This window comes from Psittacula echo (genome assembly GCF_963264785.1).
Source record: "Psittacula echo genome assembly, chromosome: 17".
NCBI classification, from domain to species: domain Eukaryota; kingdom Metazoa; phylum Chordata; class Aves; order Psittaciformes; family Psittacidae; genus Psittacula; species Psittacula echo.
In genome coordinates this window covers 8,775,268-8,796,168 of record NC_137753.1, presented here as the reverse complement: position 1 = coordinate 8,796,168, position 20,901 = coordinate 8,775,268, and the positions used below count along the sequence as shown (strand labels likewise).

General features: G+C 55.2%; 4 protein-coding genes across 4 annotated transcripts; 3 read left to right on the top strand and 1 right to left on the bottom strand.

The window, feature by feature from the left end:
• Window positions 1-2,111: 2,111 nt before the first annotated feature.
• UBXN10 (UBX domain protein 10) lies at window positions 2,112-2,963 on the bottom strand (the record flags this gene model as incomplete). Its single annotated transcript, XM_080631082.1, has 1 exon — window positions 2,112-2,963. One exon carries the CDS (start codon window positions 2,961-2,963, stop codon window positions 2,112-2,114), a length of 852 nt encoding a protein of 283 aa, XP_080487208.1.
• A 5,730-nt stretch (window positions 2,964-8,693) lies between these two features.
• On the top strand, window positions 8,694-10,352 carry LOC308228173 (phospholipase A2, membrane associated-like; the record flags this gene model as incomplete). The annotated part of the gene is made up of 4 exons (XM_080631341.1): window positions 8,694-8,730; window positions 9,459-9,603; window positions 9,787-9,893; window positions 10,207-10,352. 4 exons carry the CDS (start codon window positions 8,694-8,696, stop codon window positions 10,350-10,352), a joined length of 435 nt encoding a protein of 144 aa, XP_080487467.1.
• A 3,425-nt stretch (window positions 10,353-13,777) lies between these two features.
• Window positions 13,778-14,907, top strand: LOC308227997 (basic phospholipase A2 A-like; the record flags this gene model as incomplete). Its single annotated transcript, XM_080631018.1, has 4 exons — window positions 13,778-13,817; window positions 13,987-14,110; window positions 14,545-14,651; window positions 14,783-14,907. The coding sequence occupies 4 exons, from the start codon at window positions 13,778-13,780 to the stop codon at window positions 14,905-14,907; spliced, it is 396 nt and encodes a 131-aa protein (XP_080487144.1).
• Window positions 14,908-17,608: 2,701 nt separating this feature from the next.
• Window positions 17,609-19,140, top strand: LOC308228181 (group IIE secretory phospholipase A2-like; the record flags this gene model as incomplete). Its single annotated transcript, XM_080631351.1, has 4 exons — window positions 17,609-17,636; window positions 17,756-17,903; window positions 18,339-18,445; window positions 18,998-19,140. The coding sequence occupies 4 exons, from the start codon at window positions 17,609-17,611 to the stop codon at window positions 19,138-19,140; spliced, it is 426 nt and encodes a 141-aa protein (XP_080487477.1).
• Window positions 19,141-20,901: the final 1,761 nt, after the last annotated feature.

Sequence of the window (20,901 nt, the reverse complement as noted above, 5' to 3'; positions counted from 1 at the left end):
TATTTATGACCTTTTCAAAGCAGCCTGTGATGCGGTGAACTTCACCTGATTGAATCTGAGATTCCTAAAAGCTTACTATGATTCCACACCATAAATGGGGTCAGATAACTGCTGTTCTTCCCTCCCGGGTGCTTCTTGGGCCAGACTTGCTGCTGAGAACTCCCCTGCAACCATCCCTGGAAGGGAAGGGGAACTAGGGCAGACAAGGTGTTTTCCCTTGCACTAGCTAAGATCAAGACTTAATGTGATTTAAGAAAAGGAAATAACTAATATGCCCATCTTTGGAGATGCTGGAGCTGGGGTGAGTTTGAGGACCAAATTCATTCAGTTTTATCTTACATGGAGATACTCAGGAGGAGTAAATATCCTCCAGCTTGAGAAGTGCTGTCCCCTGTGATCCAAGTTGCTCTTTCCTCTTCTATCCTTGGTTAAAGCATCAGCCCCTGTTCCCTCTCAAACCCATGTGGTGATCACTGTATCCCTGGCTCTTAGCACTTCTCCTGCCATCCTGTACTTCATATAGGATGGAGAGAGGAGCTCCAAGAAGGCATATGCAAGGTGCTGAGAGCAAAGTCCTAGTTGGATATTCCCTGAGGTATCTGCCATCAAATTAAGTTTCTTGTGTCCCATGAGATGCAATGGCTCCCCCTCCAGTTCACATAAATCATTTAACATCCAAGCTTCAGCCTAAAAGGTTTTATTGATTGCACTATCACACAGCATGAAAACACTCTGAAATGCTGCAGTAACACACACAAGACCAGAAGAGGGGAGTTAGTCACCTAGCACAGAATGAGACACAAAACAGTTCCTGTACCACACTGAAATCCTTTGCTCCCCACTGAGGTTTGACTAAAAGGACCTGGATGTTTCAGTGTCCTGGTCTCCCCCTGAAGACACCAGGATTGCTGCTGCACAGTCACCTGCAGCAGTAGGTAACACTATTTCACAAGGTACCACTTGCAGAGAGCTGCTCGACACTTGCTTTAGAACAAGATGCTCTTGGTCAATGCCAGCATGAGCATTCTGCCGCTGCTCTGGTTCTACTGCTCTGAATTGGTTTGGCACTGAGGCTAAAAACCAGTTGGGTTTACCTCAAAACATTAAAATCAGCTCATTTGTGTGGCTAATGAGCCTTTTTTCTAGTAGATGGAATTATCTGAACCATAAGAAGTCCCATTAGAAACCTAAAAGATCTGGTTTACTTAGCACAAGCATGTTATAGTGATCTAAAACCTGCCAAAATCACCTTATGAGCCTTTATTTGATGATGGTTTGGTAAAACCTGCTCTGCTGCATGAGCCAAGTCCTCAGGCAAATGCCAAAGCAGCACTTGCTTTCTTGGACTAACTCATTTCAGTGTAAAGGGGTTAAATTGAAGTATTTTGTAACATCCCACCATAACTATGCATCTATTCTTACCTATGGATCACATGAGCTGGAGGAGAGAAGGAAAACTTAAGTGGAAAATCCAGGTGCCCACCAACACAGCCAAAATAACAACAGTTTGTTCCGAAAAGGATGATGCAGTCACACTCCTAAAAGCTGCACTGAGGTTACTCAGAAGAGGTGGAGCCCTCCCAAGTGTATCACCATCAGTCATGTCATTAAATACTTCACTATCATCTATTAACAGGCTGTTAGTGTTATTTCTGGATGGTTTGAGGGTTTGAGCTCCATCTCAGTCACTCTCGAGATGTTCAGGATGATGATAACCTACTGAAAATGGTCCTCCAGAGTAAACCAGCTCCTTTTCTACCGTCCCAGATAGGTGCTTTGCATTCGGATCCACTGTGGGAAGTGGTACCTCCCTGAAATACAGGAAAGAACAAATGGGAAACTCTTGGAAACATCAGTCTTCAAAGGAGAACATCAGCAACTTCAAATGAACAAAGGTGGTGACGCTCAGAAAGCAATTTGTGATGGCACATGTGAAGAAAAGTGCTGTTGATGTAGCAGGTACATACACCTCAAACACTATCTCGAGACATATACACAAGTCTGCTTCACAGGGAGCGTTTGGAAGGTGACAAGATGAAGAAGTAGGCCCAGGAAACATCAAACTCTTTATTTTTCAGATAAAGTGATGCATCCCCCTCAGCAGAAGGACCCTAAAGATCAGCATCGTGCTGCTCCTTCTGTCGGATGCACAGCACGGACTTGTGCAGGATCCCACATTCATGGAGGGACCTCGTCAGGTCAGAGAAACTCCTGCGGGGCACCTCCATTGTTTCAACACTGCAGTGCTTGTATTTGGCTGATGTTTTCTGCTCTGCCATGGCAAGGACCATCTGGAGACTGTCAGTGGGCTGGAAATGATGTTCAAACCTCTGCCCAGAGGGCGAGCGAACAGCAAGCAGCAAGTGCGACTCTTCCTTTGGCAGCTCTTCCAAACCTCCCAAAGTTGATGCTGAAGGGCTCATTTTCCCTCCTGGCTTCTCAGGAGGACATTGCTTGTGTGAGCTCTCCAATGACATGCTGGCAGATTCTTGCTTTCCAGAAAGAGTTTTGCCTTTTGGAATGTCCTCCTGCTTCCCGCTTACCTTCAGCCAGTCGATCTGTTCAGCCACTGCTTCCACAGTGCTGCTCCCTGTGCCCTTGAAGCCGATGGAGGGGAGCACCCTGTACTTGTTCAGGGAAGAGGAGGTCCTCAAAGGCACGTGCTGCAGGAGCTCTGGGATCTCCTCGGGAGATACCTGGCTGGATGGGAATGCTGGTTTCCTGAACAATGCTCTCCGGCTGCTCACTAGCTGGTGAGGAGCTGGGAGTGGTGAAGATGGCACATGGCAAGGACAGGCTTCTGTGCTCTGAGAGTAGTTGAAGCTGGACCTGGTGCGTCCCTTGGCAGATTTTGGCCTGATGACGTGCATGTTGGTGGTGTCTAACCACAGGGAAGAGGCTGCTGTGCTTGAAGGGAAGCAGAGCTGAGATGATGCTGAGTTCAGCAGAGCTGCTGTGGCCATTGCTTCTCAAGGCACCTGTGGATGGAGCAGTAGAGGGAAGAGTTACAGGAACCGGCCAGAAAGCTTCTAAAGAGCTTAATCTCCTCTACAGCTCCCACTTCTGTTCCTGCAGTGACAGACCAAGTTCTGGTGTGGGCTTTAGGGTAAGATTGACTGAACTTGGCTTTCTAAAGATCTCTGAAGACCTCTGAGGTAAATCTCATTCAATACAGAGAAGCCCATTCTGAGTTCTGCTACCAAAGCTGCTCAACAGAGATTGATACTAACCCCTTATTAAAGATGAAGCTGTATTCTGCTGTGTGTTTTCCAACTTAAGTCCTCTCAGACCACTTGTACTTTACCAGGACAAAGCAGTCCAGAAGCCCAGGAAACTGAGCCACAAACTCACATCAATGTTTTGGAGAAGTCCAATAGGGTCACAGAATAGTTTGGGTTGAAGGGACCTTCAAAGCTCATCCAGCCCAACCCCCCTGCAATGAGCAGGGACACCTTCATCTAGATCAGGTTGCCCAGAACCACATCCAGCCTGGCCTGGAACGTCTCCAGGGATGAGGCACCCAGCACCTCTCTAGGCAACCTGTGCCAGTGTTTCACCACCCTCAGTGTAAAAGGTTTCTTCCTCACATCCAGCCTGAAAGAGAAGGTCCCACAGCTCCTCTATGCTTTGCTCAGCAGGAGTTATCGGGGGGGGGGGGGAATCAACCTTGATCCCTTGGCATTCTCCAGCAGTGATGAAGTCAGCCTCACGCGCCACTCATCACCCAGATGGGACAGACAACAGAAAGGAACAGCCGCTGTGGTTTTTCCACAGCCTTTTGCCAGCAATGCGTTCCTTCATGCATAGAATCAATCATAGAAACATAGAATAGTTAGGGTTGGAAAGGACCTTAAGATCATCCAGTTCCAACCCCCCTGCCATGGGCAGGGACACCTGGCACTAAACCATGTCACCCAAGGCCTCATCCAGCCTGGCCTTGAACACTGCCAGGGATGGAGCATTCACAACTTCCTTGGGCAACCCATTCCAGTGCCTTCCAGTGCCTCACCACCCTAACAGTGAAGAATTTCTTTCTTCTACCTAACCTGAACTTTCTCCGCTTCACTTTAAGCCCATCACCCCTTGTCCTCTTGCTACAGTCCCTGATCAAGAGTCCCTCCCCAGCATCCTTAATGCATGATTGCTCCTCCACCTCCCTGATAGCAACCCAGCACCAAGCACAGCCAAAGCCAGGTCTCCCAGCAGAGATGTGCCCTGAGCAGCTCCAGCATGAAGCTGCTTGGAGACAGAGAGCTCTGTCCCCCTGTGAGCATGGAGCAGGGACAGGGACACTGTTCCAGTCACTCACTGGAGTTTCCCTGGAGCTCCTGGGAGGGAGAAGGGTGTTCACTTCATTCACTGCCCCCAACAAGTAACTCCAAGGCAACAACAAGCTGTAGTTGTATGCTCTGAGGAGGAACTCCCAATGCATTGCAGCATTTAGGAGATATCACCAGTTCAATGGATAAACCCCAGAACAAACAGTCCGTCAGAAGCCGTGGCGGGACCTTCTGAGTGAGGAGCTGTGCCCCCTCAGCACAGGTTATAGCAGTTATACCAGAGGAGCCGTTTAAACACAGTGCACTTTACATTGGGGTGCCTGGCTGTGACAGAGAGCTGCAGCCAGGGAGGGGCTGTGCTCACAGGCACCCCAAGCCCCGGCCCCACAGCCCAGCTCTGAGCACAGCCCTCAGTGCTACAGTTTGGCCCCAGCCCCACATGTGAGCCCAGCCCTGGGCCGACAGTCATGGCCTAGGCCTACAACCCAAGCTCACAGCCCTGCAGCCCAGCCTTGGCCCCTCAGCCCTGCAGCCCAGCCTTGGCCCCTCAGCCCGGCCCCACGGCCCGGCCTGGCCCCGCCGCCCTTCACCTGCAGCCCCGACAGCCCGCGCCCGCCGGGGAACAGCGCCGCGTTGCCACGGCGACAGCCGCACTTCCGGTCGCGCGGCAGGCCCCGCCCTCCCCGCCAGCCCCGAGCCTCGCGGAGCGCCGCAGGGTCCTACTGCCGGCCGTGCGCTGCTCGGGAGCACTGCTGTGGGGCCCGGTGTGCGGCTGGGCACAGCCGTGGTGCCGCAGCGTGGGCAGAGGTGCTGGGGTCCTGTGCGCAGCTGTGGTGTCCGTGCACAGAACAGGGTGAGAGGGCCCGGGGAGGGAGGTCCGGAGATGGGCCACGGTAGGGCCACGGAGGTGATCCAAGGGTTGGGTACCGAGAGGGAAACTTTCCACACTGAGAGCACCCAACCTGGCATGATCTCCCCAGGGAAGTGGTGACTCCAGCATTGGACACAGTAAGAGCCGGCTGGATGGGTGCTGGGATATCGAGTCCACTTTTGTGCAAGCAAAGGTTAGACCAGATGAAGAGGGCTACAAGGATGCTGGGGAGAGACTCTTCATCAGGGACTGTAGCGATAGGACAAGAGGTTATGGGTTCAAACTGAAACAGGGGAAGTTCAGGTTGGAGGTAAGGCAGAAGCTCTTCCCTGTGAGGGTGCTGAGGCGCTGGCACAGGGTGCCCAGAGAAGCTGTGGCTGCCCCATCCCTGGCAGTGTTCAAGGACAGGTTGGACACAGGGGCTTGGAGCAAGCTGCTCTAGTGGAAGGTGTCCCTGCCGGTGGCAGGGGTTGGAACTGGGTGAGCTTTAAGGTCCCTTCAACCCAAACCAAGCTGGGATTCCATGATTCTATGATCCCTGAGGTCCCTTCCAACCTGGGATTCAAGGATTCCGTGGTGTAGCCGTGACGCACTGGTGCAGACAGGAGGGACATACCTGAGCCAGGAGACAACTGCTGTGCCCCAGTGTGGCCTCTGTGCAGGGACCATCCCCAGCAGTGCAGTGGGGCAGCTCCTCCACCTCGTGTGGGGCTGAGGCTTCATCCTGAGGGACACAAGCGAGGTGGGGGTGAGCAGGGTCCCCTCCCAAATGTTGTAGAGTTCCTGATACCGAGGTTGTCCCTGTCCCTCCCACAGCAGCTCTTGTGCCCCCTAAAACAAAACGGTGCCACTCGCCCCATTTTAATACTGAAAACCTTCTTTTAACCCTGAAAGTTTAAAACAGGGCGTTAGAACTTCTCCTGAGCAAAGGCAAAGGAATGGGAGCAACGGGACTGGGCTTTCCCCCTCCTGTGACCTGACTTCCAATGGTGTGACTGAACAGCTTCACCTGAGCGATGCTGAATCAACTGGACAAATCAGCACCAAACTCATGAGTTTTGATGAGAACACCTTTAAAAATGACACGCAAAATCAGCCAGGGACCTAAACCAACAACCCTGGGGGGGCTTCCAAGCTTGCTTTGTGCTGGCAGAGCTGCAGGCTGCAGTGCTGGCAGGGCCCTGAGTCAGTTTTCCTTGTGGGAACACACCACATCACGATGATATTTCCATCTCTTCTCCTTAATCCCTTTCTAAACCCACCTCTAACTAATCAGATGCTTCTGCCACTTACAGATGCCCATCAAAGGAGCAAGAAACAAGCAATAACTAACTTATCTACCATCAAATTGGGGATCTCCACCCTGCCGGGGGGGAAGATCAAAGCAAACCTGTGCACTAAAAGGTAAGGAGATGGTTGAGTATCAGCTCATCCCATCCTCGGGATGCTCTGGAATATTGCACCAAAGCCACATGCTTTTGCAGATCAAAAAGCGCTGGGGGTATTCACACTTCAGTAAGGCCCTGAAGAAACACATACACAGGTTAATGTCCCTCAATGTTTGCTCCAGAGGAAAGCTGGAAAATGTCATCTTTCCAAGGGGATAACCACTTCCATGGGTGGGTTTTAAGCTTTGGGGTTGGTGACTCCATTGAAGAGAGTGTAAAAACCCTCAAGGAGAGAGGGTTTAAAGTGAGAGGATTTGGTTAAAGGCACCTTTGGAGCCCCGATCTGTGTGATCCCAGCCCCTGGATGGTGTCTTTCACACAGGTTTAGTCAAACTCCACACCAAAACCTCGGGAGATGAGGGCCAACAGATGAGCAAGCCCACCCCAAAGGGCAAGGACCTACACGAACCAAGCGTGTGAGCATGAGCAGTGCAGAAACCACCACCACCACCAAGGGGACATCTTCTCCAATGGGAGTTTTGTGTGGATGAGGTGGGAAGGGAAAGATCAACCATCCGGGATGCCATGGGTTTGGAAGTCAGGTGGGGAGAGGAGGGGGTTTGGGTGTCGCTGTGATACCCACCCGTTGGCATCATTGCAATGCAAACCAATGCAACCAGTGGCAATGAGATGGTTCCATGTGCAGATGATGAATGGGAAAGCCCCTCAGCACCCTTGAGGGGGGATTCAGGCAAGCTGCTCCTCACCAGCATTCCCTAATGGGGCTTGCATGGCTTTTTGTTCCACTTGGCAGCAGGAAATAGATGGTCAGAGGGAAAAACACCTTGGATGGACCTTGGAGGACAGGCGGGAGGTGACATCCCTCCAGTGAGCAGCTTGGGTGGCTCTCAAGGGATTCAGCAAGGGGTTTTCTTCTTGAATAGAGCCCCCTGAGCCAGGTTCTTACCATTCCCTCCCGGAATTCCCTTCCTGGGAGTGTGGTTGATCACCGAGGTGGAGCCCTGCATACCTTGGTGCGTGTTTGCTCTGGCCCTGAGGTTTAGCAGGGAAAATAGCAGCTTTTGTTTCTTATCTCCTCAGGTTCTTGCCTCCCTTGTGTCTTGGTATCATGTCTCAGCTGTGGTGATTGAATAAACTCTATTCAAAAGCATTCCAAGTTGGGTTTCCATGACGTTTGTGGTGATCCCATCTCACAGACCCCTTCCCCTCACACTCACAGAGTCTCCCATGCCCTGGGGGCAGGAAAACCACAGACACAAGGAATAAATGCAGATGTGGATTTGAGAGGGGGCAAGTGCAAGAGAAAGACCCAAGAGGAACCACTTCAGGGGCTGCAGGGTGTGAGCTGACAAAGCCAAGCACCCACTTGGGACAACACTGAGGCCAAAGCGTCACCTCTGCAGCTGAACAGGGTTGCAGCGACCTCTGTGGTCCCAGCTCTGTGTGTCCTGGGCACAAATCCCTTTTGTCCTGTGTCTCCACGGAAACCTGTGGATGTTAAATCACAGCCAAGGCTTTGACCAACTCATCCAGGAGAGATGGAGATGGCGTGAGATGGAGACGACGAGCAGATGAGCAAAGCGAGGTGGTGGAGGGAGCATCACCACAGGTCACACGGGCAGAAACTCATGTTTCTTGGAAAGGGGAAGGATGGGAACCTTCTCCTTCACCAAGGGCCCCATGGCCAGACCTGCTCCACAATGACAAGCGCCGCCAGCACAGACAGAGGAGGGGCTGGACCTCGCCATCTCTATAAAGCAAACCCACTAAGCCAGCAGCAGCCTTGGAGCTGCGAGGTGCAGGCGAGATAAGGACGAGGGGAACTTTATTGCCCATTCTCTCGTCAGGAGGCTGCAGCTGTGAGCTGCTTCCCCAGCCCCGGTTCTGAAACCCTTGTGTCCCTGTGCACATCCCTGCCACGCGCCACATCCCAAAACCAGCCTCAAAGGCCCCATCGGGAGTCATCTGTGTGCACTCGGGCACAGGGGTACCTTCACAATGCTGTACGTCCACGGTGACACGAATGTCATCGTGCTCCATGCCCTTGGCGCAGGCATGGGGGCATCGGTCCTGCCCTCGGGGTACTGCTCATTGCCCGCTGTTGCTGTTTCCTCCTCCAGGACCGCTCTGAGGATGAAGAATCTCCTCTTTGCCCTGCTCTTGGCTTGCGGTAAGTGCCCCGGTTTCACCTGGCCAGGCTGGGACCTCTTCTGCATGGCAAAGGTGACTTAGAGAGCCCTGGAGGTCGTCATGGTGGGGAGGATTTGGGATGCTGAGATCCATATTTATTTTAAGAGGCCCCGGAGCTTGTTGTCACACAGCTTTCCTGTCTGTGTCAAGGCCAGAGCTGGTCAGGGTTGCAGGATGCAAGCATGGCACAGCCTCCTCAGAGAGCACTAACATCTTGTTGGATGCTGCAGAGGGACTCTTCATCAGGGACTGGAGCGATAGGACAAAGGGTGATGGGCTCAAACTGAAACAGGGGAAGGTCAGGTTTGATACAAGGCAGAAGCTCTTCCCTGTGAGGGTGCTGAGGCGCTGGCACAGGGTGCCCAGAGAAGCTGTGGCTGCCCCATCCCTGGCAGTGTTCAAGGCCAGGTTGGACACAGGGGCTTGGAGCAAGCTGCTCTAGTGAAGGTGTCCCTGCCCGTGGCAGGGGTTGGAGCTGGAGGAGCTTTAAGGTCCGTTCAACCCAACCCATTCCATGACTCTATGATTCTCCAGATGGAATGGAGCAGCTGCAGAGACCAGACATAATCCTAAGGGGCTTGGGGGTGCTTCCCATGGTTCCCATGCCCAAAAGTGCGTATTTCCAAACTCCATTCCCATTCCTGGGGCAAGGCACAGGGAATGCCGCTGTGTCCTGGCCCCGCACCGGCTCATCCCTGTGCCCTGCAGGGCTGCTGCCGGCTCACAGCAGCGTCCTGGAGCTGGAGCAGATGATCAGGGCGGCCACGGGGAGAAGCGCGCTGCTGTCCTACAGCTGGTACGGGTGCTTCTGTGGCATCGGCGGCAGAGGGACCCCAGTGGACTCCACCGACCAGTGAGTACCCGGATAACCTGGAGCAGGGGGCCCCAAAAACCTCCCTGGGCACCGGTGTGCTCTGCGGAGGGGGTTTTGCACTGTTCCCAAGCCACATCTTGCTGCTGTCTTGGCCATCCCCTCCTTCCAGTCTCCTTAAATTGGAGGCTGGACCCTCCTTCACCTTCCAGGTGTCCCCCATAGGTGCTGCCATGCCCACGACTGCTGCTACAGGAAGCTGAGAGAGGGCACGTGCACCCCCCTGATAACCCCCTACCAGTTCGATGTTGCTGATGGAGACATCATCTGCGGTGAGTACCACAGAGCGGGGGTCCCACGGAGCTGGGGAACCACCTACAAGTCCCCACAGCCCCCCAGGTACACAGGAGGACGTCCCCCCTGGGATGTATCCAGTCTGGTGCCCTGTTGGGTGCATACAGGATACAGCACATGATAAACAGACGGGAATTACAAGGGGTGCAGGCAGCTTGGAGAGGGCGAGCACTGGGCACGCTGCTTCATGCTCCTCCCCTGGGCAGCTCCAGACATCGGGGGTGCCCGGAGGGGCCCCATCACTGCTGCTGAGCAGAAAAGCCATTGTAGAGCAGTGTTTCCCCCCCGCAGGTGATGAGCAGAGCTGGTGCAAGAGAGAGACCTGCTTGTGCGACAAGGCGGTGGCTTCGTGCTTTGCAAGCACTTTGCATTCCTACAACAAATCCTACCTCTTCTATTTCAAGCTGAAATGCCAAGGAAGCAAACTCCAGTGCTGAGCAGGGGGGGTCTGCAAGCAAGGCTGCAGGGTTTCACTGCCTTTCCCTATTGCTATGGCAAGAAAAGCCTGATGTCGGGGCCGAATACAGCCAGAGCCCGTGCGGTGATGCTGAGGGTGAGGAAGTGCACTCACACGTTAGGAGTGGAGATCCCCCTTCCCAAAAGGACTCCTCAGCTTCCATTCGTTTGTCCCTTCCTCTTCCCTTTTCTCTCTTGGTTTCATTTCCCAGCAAAGGTAATAAAAGGTGTTTAAAGTGATTCTTCGTGATGGTTTTCCATAAGAGCCACTGAGGCACTGCAGTGGTGGCAACCGAGCTGCTGCGTCTGGGGGGCACTTTGCATCTCACCCTGTAGCCACATCAGAGCCTGACCTGACAGTCGCATGATCCCAACAGCAGCAGTGGCTGAAATGCACAGGGCTTGGCAGCAACAATGATCCCCAGTGCTGAGCCCTGGTGGCAGTGGGGATTTTCGGCTTCTCCCAACTGTCCTTCCCTGTAGCTCAGCTCAGCTCAGAGCAAAATCAAAGCAGTGCTTTAAGGGGCAGGTGGGATACAGCCAAAAGGTGTTTTTATGGGAATAATGGTGGTGGGAAATGTGGGAGATGATTTGGGATCTTCCCATGACACTGATGTACAGATACGGCCAACTTGAAGAACCCACAGAGGAGGGAAGACATCAAAGCCCCATCTATCCCAAGGCAGACTGAATGGTTTCTCCATAGGGAATGAGCTCTGCATAGGGGCTGCAATGGGGAGGTGTAAAAACAGGAAGAGAAATAGAGGGAAGCTGCATTCACTCATCACTAAACGTGGGTTTTGGTTCATTCCCCTCACATTGGGGGTGAACATTTACTCATCCAGAGGCTGCATAACCCCTGCTCCTGGGAAAGGCACAGGTAGTGATGCTTTCACTGCAGCCCATGCACTTTCCCACCCTGATACAGCAGCGGGGTGTTGGGAAGGGCAGAGAAAAAGGCCCTCGGGCACCTCTGGCCTGGGGCACAGAGCGTTGGCTTCCTCCTTGGGCTGGAAATGCTGCTCTGACAGCTCAGCCTGCCCAGCACCAGCCCTGTGAGCACAGCCAGGGCGCTGAGGGGAATCCCTGCATTCCTGTAAAGGGGAAGGATGGTGCCTTCTCCTTTGCAGAAGAGCGCAGTCAGCCAGATCTGGGTAGAACAAGCACCTGGCAGCAGGGAGCAAACTATATAAAGCACATGCAGGCAGCCGCAGGGCCCTGGAGGCGAGCGGCAGCTTCCCGAGGTAAGCAGGGATGTGGGAATGCTGCTCCTCCCTTCCCTACTTCAACCAGTGCAAGTGGGAAGTGAGGCCCATGCTGGGAAAGCAGGAGCAGAGAAGCCTCCTGAGACACCAGCCCAGAGGCAGAGCAGTGGGTGCAGCCCCCCAGGCCCCATCATTCCTCCAATCTTTCTTCCTATCCCTTCATTTCGCTTTTTCCACTCCTCCACCAGCCAATTCCCATCGTTTCCCATCCCCAGCACAGCCTCACCCTCTCATCCCCCGAGGTGGGAGCATCTCTGCCCCTGGTGAGGGGGAAGTACAAAGGAAAGTGGTTGATGGAACACGGGAATGGTTTGGTTTCCTCTCTCAGGGCTCTCAGGAAGATGAACCTGGCCTTCGCTGTGCTGGTTGCATGGGGTAAGTGCCCCTCCTCGCACCACGGTTCTCCATGCAGTGTAGTCATAGAAATTAGGACCAGGCTGGTCATTTCCTGACCTTTTCCCATCACCAAACATGCAACAACTCTCCCGCACTGAGTACTCTGCTCATGGACTAGTCTTTTAGACCTCACCAGCCCGGTTGGCATCCATCTGGGAGCTGGAGGGATGGAGATGCTGTTGTGGGGCTGGATGTCAGTGTGACCCCCACCTGTTCCCTCCTCCCCAGCCTTGTCCCCAGCTCATGGGAGCCTTTGGGATCTGCACAAGATGATCACGAAGACGACAGGGAAAAATGCTTTGCTGCATTACTCCTTCTACGGCTGCTACTGTGGCTTTGGGGGCAAGGGGCAGCCCAAGGATGCCACAGACAGGTAAGAGAGGCTTCAACACCTCCCTGCCCGAGCATGACTTTAAATGTAGGGGGTAAAGGGAATAAAACCGAGCCCCAAAGCCTCAAGGTCCCGCATAGGTGCTGCCAGCTGCACGATACCTGCTACGACAGCCTCCTGAGCCACCACTGCAATGCCAAAGCTCAGAGCTACCTCTACGACTGGGCCAGCAGCAGCCCCTCCTGCAGTGAGTAGGGCCCTGGCAAAGGGGGTGTCAACACCCCCGAAGCTGGGGGTGACCCAGGGGTCCCCTCTGCCTGCAGGGAAGGGCTCGTGGTGCTCCCAGCTCTCCTGTGAGTGCGACCGCAGCCTGGCCCTTTGCCTGAAGAGAAACATCGGGAGCTACAGGAGGAGCCACCGATTCTACCCCAGGCACCGGTGCTGATGATGGGAGCTGGGATGTGGGGCTGGCTTCTGCATCCACACATCCACACATCCACACATCCCTGCTGGTGATGGGAGCTGGAATGTGGGGCCGGCTTCTGCATCCACACATCCACACACCCCTGCTGGTGATGGGAGCTGGGACATGGGGCCGGATTCCGCATCCACACATCCCCACATCCCTGCTGGTGATGAGAGCTGGGACATGGGGCCGGATTCTGCATCCACACCTCTCTCCGCCCCTGCCCGTGTGAACCATGTCAGTGCTTCTGTGAATTCACTCAAAGTGAAAATAAACAACGTGCTGAAACCACCCCTCTGTGGGCAGCAGAGAAACCTCCTCTGTGAAAGCACAGCATCCTCCCCAGGCCAGGCAGGAACCCCGTCTCGGCTCCTGCGTCACGGGGCTGCAGCCCACGGGGACAGAGGGGTTTGGCCAGCGAGGGAAGGGGCGTAGCAAAAAGCATTTTTGGGACAGAGAAGTCGTTCCAGCACTTCCAGCTGGGAGCCGCGGGCCGGACGTGGAGGGGCTGCTCCCCAGGACAGCGAGGAAGGGGAGACGGAGCCATCCCCCGGTGAGCAACTCCCCCCATGGGGTGGGCTCATGGCTGCTGCAGAACAAAACCACAGGGGGGGGATGCTGGAGAGCTGCTTCTGCTGCTTGCCGTTGCTCTCAGACAGAACCCCAGTCCCAGGGAGGAGCGGCATTGCCACCGCGAAGTGATGCCCTGGGTGCTGGAAGCAGCGGGATGGGAGGCAGGAGATGCTCGGGTGGTGGGACAGCTTCCCAAAGTGTTTGCTTCTGGCCAAGGGGCAGCAGCACGGATGCCAGAGGGCACGGCTGCCTTCCCCACCTCTGATTTCGGGGTGATCAGACCTGACTTCAGAGGCAAGGTTTGAATGGCAGTGCCTCACACCCTGCCATGCTGAGCGTGTCCTGTTTCTCCTCCCAGGCCTGGGTGAGAGGAAGATGAGGGTCCTGCTGATGGTGGCAGTGCTGTTTGCCTGCAGTAAGTGCAGCCAACCCTGGCCCACAGCTGGGAGCCAGGCTGCAGCCCAGTGCTGATGCATGGAGCATCCCCAAACCCCTGTGCACTCCACGGGGACACTGTCCCCATCATTCCCCAGGCCTTGTTTCTGCATATAACTTGTAAAAAACACACTTTCTGGTCCCTTTAGGTGTGTTCACAGCTCATGGGAAGCTCCCGCACACGTTTGCACCAGGACTCGAGGGGAGCACCGTAGGAAATGTGACCCATGGCTGCTCCTCAGGATGGGGCACATCGAGGGCTTCAATGGACCGGTACAGACAGTGCTGCCCCTGAGGGCTAATGCTGGCCCCAGGGTAACCCCAGGGGTCAAGAGCAACCTCTAAAGCCTTGCAAAAAGCAGACCAGGCGATGAGCAGCAACAGGAGGGGAATAGGCTTTAGGGAAGGGGCCTTCACCCCTAATTCCAGCCCTGCAGTCTGTAGGGTTGTGCCAGCAGCAACTGCCTGAAGTCAATGGGATGGCTCCAGAAGAGAAGGATGGTCCTGAAGCCAGGACGGTCCCAGAGCTGGACAGAGGTAGCACAGGGAAGTAGAGAAGAGGCTTTGTGTAAGGGCGGGCTGGAAGGAGCAGCTTCTGTGTGGTTTAGAGCAGGAGGAGGATGCAGAGCTCACAGCCCCTGTGTCAGGTAGGTCCGAAGCCGCTGGTGCCATGGTTCGGATGAGGCCAGGCTCTCTTCTCACTGCAGGTGCTGCCGGCTCCGTGCCTGCTGCTATGCCAGGCTGGCGGCACGGCGCTGCCGCGTGGGACCCGTCCAGCCCTTCTCGGTGCCCCAGGCAGGAGTCCCCACTTGCAGTGAGTCCCCGCTGCTCCCTCAGGATCCCTCTTTCCATCCCATTTCCCTTTTCCAGCGCCTTTCCCGGGGCAGCTCTTGGGGATCTGCCCTAAGGGAAGGTCCCAGATGTGCTTCCCTCTGGTGTCCGCAGGGTCCGGGACCTGGTGCCAAAGGGGCGTCTGCCGATGCGAGCGGGCAGCGCTGCTCTGCCGCATGCGCAGCCGGTGGCAGCTCCGGCGCCGCGGCAAGTGCCGGGGACGAGGCGGGCGGTGCTGAAGCCAAAGCGCTCCTTGCATTTAACCACGGGCAGGCTGATGAGCAAAGGGACGGAGCCGGCAGCGAATCCCAGCCCTGCCGGGTCTCCTCCGTGGGGCTTTCTGGCTTCGACACGAGGGCAACCACCCTCTGGTGCAGTTGCGTCAATACAGACCGGGTCCGAGGAGGGAGAGCAGCTCAGATGCGATGTCTCAGCACAGAAAAACGAGGGAGGGGTGGACACCCGCTCCTCGTCGCTGTGAAGGGCGAGATGGAAGCCAGCGCGCATTTTCCCTTGGCTCCTGTGCAGCCGCTCCACTCCCTCTGCTTTTCGCTTCACTGCACGTTCTCTTCTGCTGCTCCCAAATAAAACCAGAGAGCGCAAAACTTCCGTCCTCAGTGTGACGTGACTGGGGCAGGCAGCGACCACCCCTTGCAGGCAGCAGCTAATGTCTTAGCTGCGTTTCCTGATGGGATACCAGTGAAAACGACACCTGGGAGGTGAGGGGTCTCCCCCTGACCTGCATCTGCACATCCCCACTCATCCCTGAGCCTTCAGGCTCTGAAACGCGCAGCTGCTCCGAGTTGGAGCAATCCAAGCTGATGCAAAGGGCTGCGTGATGCTGGGGAAGGCCGGGCGCTGGCAACCTCTGCTGCAGTGGGGTAGTCAGGAGCTCGCCTCGCAGCAAAACACATTTCTCACTAGAAAGGAATGCTTTGGCCCCATTCTGCAACAACCCCAAGCACAGCCCCTAGAACAGGCAGTTCAGGCACTGGCTGCTTCCCTCCTCACCACAGCAGCATCCCCATAAAGCAGGGTTCCTGCCCGGAGGGTTGGCCCACTGGGAGGTCCTGGTTCTGTAACCCCCTGTGGGGCTCAGTGATGGAGAGCCACGGGAACAGGGAGGAAACGTGGCCTCAGCAGCTGCAGTTCCCGCCCTAGCTCGTGCCAAAGCTGAACTTGGTGGCACCGGGAAGTATCCCTTCAATCAGCAATGCTTCCTTCTGGCTGGAACCCAGCACTGAGCTCTGCCAGCTCTGCTCATCCTCAGGGAGACAAGGAAGGAGAGGGCAGCCCTTTGCCGAGCAGCTGCTGTCTACTGGCAGAAATCAAGGATCAAATCCTTGCTGAGATGGGAGCAGGACGATCACAGAGGTGGATTGCAGGTCAGGATGAGCTGGAACATGCTCTCCCTGCTTAAATCCAGGGTGAATTTTAACTATTTATGTATTTTTCTGCCTGGAGAAAAGGCAGAAAGGCGTGCGAAAGGCTCCCGAGAGAGGGGGAAGAGATTCTGCTGAGGCCCTGACCCAAGTTCCTTCTTCCCATCATCTCTCCAGTTTCCACACAAGTCACATCCTTGTTTCCTGTCTCAGTTTCCCCATCACTGACAGGGGATTTCCTCGCCCTGGCTGGCGCTGGGGTTCCTCGCAGAGCACTGTGCACCTGCAAGCTCTGCCCAAAGGAAACCGCTAAACGATCATTCAGCATCACCAGGCGTTAGAGATTGTCTGCAAGTGACAGCCATCCTCCCCTTTACCCTTCCAGCTTACACCCCCGGTATTGTTTGCCCTCACCCTGCTGCTTGCCTTAATTTCCTTTTACATAAATCATGGAAAAGCCCTTTAAGCTCATCCAGTCCAACCTTTACCCCAGCACTGCCAAGGCCACCACTAACCCATGGCACTGAGGCCTCGTCTCCACGGTGTGTGAACACTTGCAGGGACGGTGACTGCAGCCCTGCCCTGGGCAGCCTGTTCCAATGCCTGAGCACCCTTTGGGGTAGGAATTGTTCCTCAGCTCCATCTAAACCTGCCCTGGTGCAGCTTGTAGGCCGGTTCCTCTTGTCCCATACCTTGTTCCTTGGGAGCAGAGCCCAGCCCCTCCTGGCTCCATCCTCCTGTCAGGCAGTTGTAGGGAGCGATCAGGTCCCCCCTGAGCCTTCTCTTCTCCAGACTGAACCCCCTAGCTCCCTCAGCCGTTCCCCATCACACTTGTGCTCCAGGCCATGCACCAGCTCCAGTGCCCTAAATATGAGCCAAACAGCTCACACAATGCTCCATGAGCAACGCCTGCTCTGTTTTGAGACGCAAGACAATGCACACAGGGGAAGCAATGGAACCTTCCCATACAGAAGGAGCCTCTGGGCACTGATGACCCAGGAAAACCAGCATACAGACCCTTTCCTCAGTCCCATCTCTTGCCGCAGCCCATTCTGCAGGGCCACCAGATCTTCCTCTGCTCACACCGCTGCATCTCACACACTGGGGTACTTCGGAAGTAGAGGTTGCTTTGCACTGGCTGCATTTCCTCCCTGCCTGGTAAGTCATGATGGAAAGGGTAAGATACAGAATGGTGTTTTCTAACCCAGACATCAAAAAGTTCAGAGTCATCCAGGAGCAAAGTGGTTCCCGTTTTCCCTCAAGTTTTCCCGTTGGGATGCTGAGATACCCAGGAGCCATGCATGGACTCAGCCTCAGTCTGCCCCATTCATCCCAGTCCACCAAAACCTCCCCTGCAAAGGGTTCTCCCAGTGTAGGGCTCCCCACCGAGGCCTCCAGCAGCGCCGAGAGAGGCTCACACACGCAGTACCACCAAAACGGTGACATTTGTCAATGTTTGCCCACTTTAGGCTCTCTGAAGGAGGGGCCATGCCAGGCAGGCCCATGGGGCTATAAAAGGTGTGCCTGGAGGCACCTTGGGCTCACCCGGATACCAGACATGAAGCTCTTCTTATTGCTCCTCTGCTGTGAGTGCCCTCCATGGCTGAGGCATCCCTAAACAGTGAACTGGGGAGGGGGAAAATGCTCTGGTTTGCTACAGAGGGGTGGGAGGGGAGGTTGCTTTTCCTAACCCCACTGTCCCCAGTGGCAGGGGTGGTCCCTGCTGGCTGCAACGTGATTCAGTTCGGTTCAATGATCAAGCACAAGACAGGGAAATCACCGCTGTCCTACAACGGCTACGGCTGCTACTGCGGCCTGGGGGGATCCAAACAGCTGCTGGATGCGACCGACAGGTAAGTCAGGACCTGGTGCTCCCAGCCCTCCGTGCATCCCTCTCCCTACATCAGAGCAGGGAATGCTTGCCCTGCTCCTGGGAGCAGAGGTAGCAGTGCAAACATCACTGCTTTAAGCATTGCTCGGTAGCAGCAGGTGATGGGAATGGGGCACAGCAGCGTTGCTTCTGCCTAGGCAGCATTAGGCAGAGATGCCTTGGGATCCAGCTATGGGCCAATTGTAAGCAAGGAAAGGAATTAGAGAGGGGAAGCGTTTAGAGCTGTGCTGGTGATGCCAAAGGTGTGAGTCACCTTCCCATGCTCCTGCAGCACGGGCCATGCCGAGGACAGCACCTAACCCAGGACAAACGGGACATGGTCCTCATGGTGCTGGTGTGAGCACTACCGATGCCCACCACCATGCACCAGCCGCATCGCTCCCCCTCGTGCCCGCAGGTGCTGCCATGCCCACGACTGCTGCTACAAGAAGCTGTCCTCCTCTCGCTGCAGCCCCAAACTGGTTACATACAAATACTCCATCCAGGGAAGCAAGATAACGTGCGGTGAGAGGCGGCATGGGGCCACAGGCACAAGCACTCTCCTCTCCTCCAAGATGTCCTTCAGGCCATTATCCTGGCCTGGAAACCAGCTGGGGAGAGGGTGGAAAGGAGGGAAAAGTGCCAGGAATAGGGCAAATTAATACGTCCTAGGAATATGGTGAGGCTTAGAGCTCGGAGACCTCCCAGAGGAGGGGTTTGCCCTTCTGTAAAGGCCAATACTGAAGGTTTGAGGGGACCCTCCCATCTCAGATGGGGACCTGGCCCTGCTGCCTCCATTCCCCCAAAGCAAACATTGTCCTTTCATGGTGAGTGGACAAAAACAAAGCACTTCCCTGTAATCTAAGCAAATATCTATGCATGCATAGATAGACAAAGTCACCTGAACAGCTCCTTTATAGCCACGCATGGTTTGTAGCCAGGTAGCCCCACGCACCACAGGTCAGGGGATGCCCCAAACTCAACATGGGGGCTGCGTACCCCACAGGGATGGTCCAAAAGCCATCTTCTGCCTCTCCCCTCCTTCTCCCATCCCCATCCCACCTCATTTCCTTCCAGGATCCAAGACTTGGTGTCAAAGGGGGAGCTGTGAGTGCGACAGGCGGGCGGCGGAGTGCTTCCAGAGGGCAGCCAGGACATTCCGGAGCTCCTACCGGAATTACCGCAACTCCCTGTGCAAGGGCTCCACTCCCTCTTGTTAAACAGACCTCAGCGGCAGGAACGGGCTCCATTGCGGGCTTTGTGCCTTCCCAGAGGCCGGCGAGAGCCCAGCTTGGTCTTGAGACACCAAAATGGTGCCTGGTGCCCTTCCCTGGCACACAGGGATGGCCCCACTCCCCACAACGAAGTAAATCATAAAAACAAGGAAATCCCACAAATAAAAGTTCATTTCCAAAGGCAATTTGTGAAGCCCCCCTAGCGTTGGGTTTGGCTTGGGGGAATTGATGGCGGAAGGGGTAGGAAAAGCACAGGCACCAGCACAGGAGACAACAGAACTTTGCGGCTGATCTTCTGGGGTAAAAATTTAAGCACAAACACAATTTTGTATCTTTTGCTTAAGAAATGCCTACCAGAAGTGGCGTTTTAGCAGCAAATGGGTAAATCTGGAGCTTCAGAGCTAAAAACCAGGGATTGACAGAACCAGCCGGCGGCTGCTGCACCCCAGCCCCAAACCAGCTCCAAACCCAGCTCCGCTCACGGCTACAACACAGCCCCAAACCAGCTCCTAACGAGTATTTAGGTACCGAGCACTCACTGAGGCCATGGATGGGGGGTCTGTGGGGTTTGGCTTTCCCTGTGTCACCAGCAGGTCCTCATGGAGTCAGTGCCGGCCAGGCTGGGCTCCTGCAGCCACCTCATCCTCAGCACTGCTTTATGTGATCCCCAATTAGCACTAACAAGCCAGGGAGGCACCTCGGCCTTAATGCCACCTCAGAGAGGGGCTCTGCAGAGCTGGGGGTCCTCAAACAAAGGTGATTTAAGGGCGTTTTGTTTGAGTTTTACCACAGCATAGGGCTGCTAACCTGATCCCACTGCATCCTGAGCAACATCCCTATCCCTTCCTCATGCTTCTTATAGTAAACATGGTGTCTTTGTAACTCCAAAGCACCTGGTTCTCCTTTTACCTCGTTTTCGGGTTCCATCAAGGGCTTTGGGATGAGGAGAGAGCTCATGGAATCACGGAATCAGCCAGGTTGGAAAAGCCCTTTAAGCTCATCCAGTCCAACCCTTACCCCAGCACTGCCAAGGCCACCACTAACCCATGGCACTGAGGCCTCGTCTCCACGGTGTGTGAGCACTTGCAGGGATGGTGACTGCAGCCCTGCCCTGGGCAGCCTGTTCCAATGCCTGAGCACCCTTTGGGGCAGGAATTGTTCCTAAGAGCTCATCTCCGTCTCCCCTCTGGCAGGTTAAAGCCATTCCCCCTTGTCCTGTCCTTACAGGGCCTTGTCCCAAGCCCCTCTCCAGGTTTCCTGCAGCCCCTTTAGGCACTGGAGCTGCTCTGAGGTCTCCCCTTCAGGAGCCTTCTCTTGTCCAGGCTGACCCAGCCCAGCTCTCTCAGCCGGGCTCCAGAGCAGAGCTGCTCCAGCCCTTGCAGTATCTCCGTAGCCCTCCAGGGAGGATGGTGCTGGGTGGGATGCAGGGAAAGCAGCTTTTTGCTGTCCTACAGCTCACCTTCACGATGCTGCCCCTGACACCGCAGCCCCAGCAGCACGGAGCATACGCCTGGCCCTCTGCCCATCCGTGACCCTCAAAGATGTCATCCAGCAGCTGGGAACCGGCAGCAATGCTCAAACACCCAGGGAACGCACAGTGCTGCCTGTCCTATGACCACATGTTCCAAAGCACAGCTCCACCAAAGAGTAAACACGGGTTACTAATCAGGATGTTTCTTTTCTCTTGTTCCCCGCCTCCCTTCCTCCTGCAAGGAAAAATCTAGGACCTGTTTACAAAGTGAATTC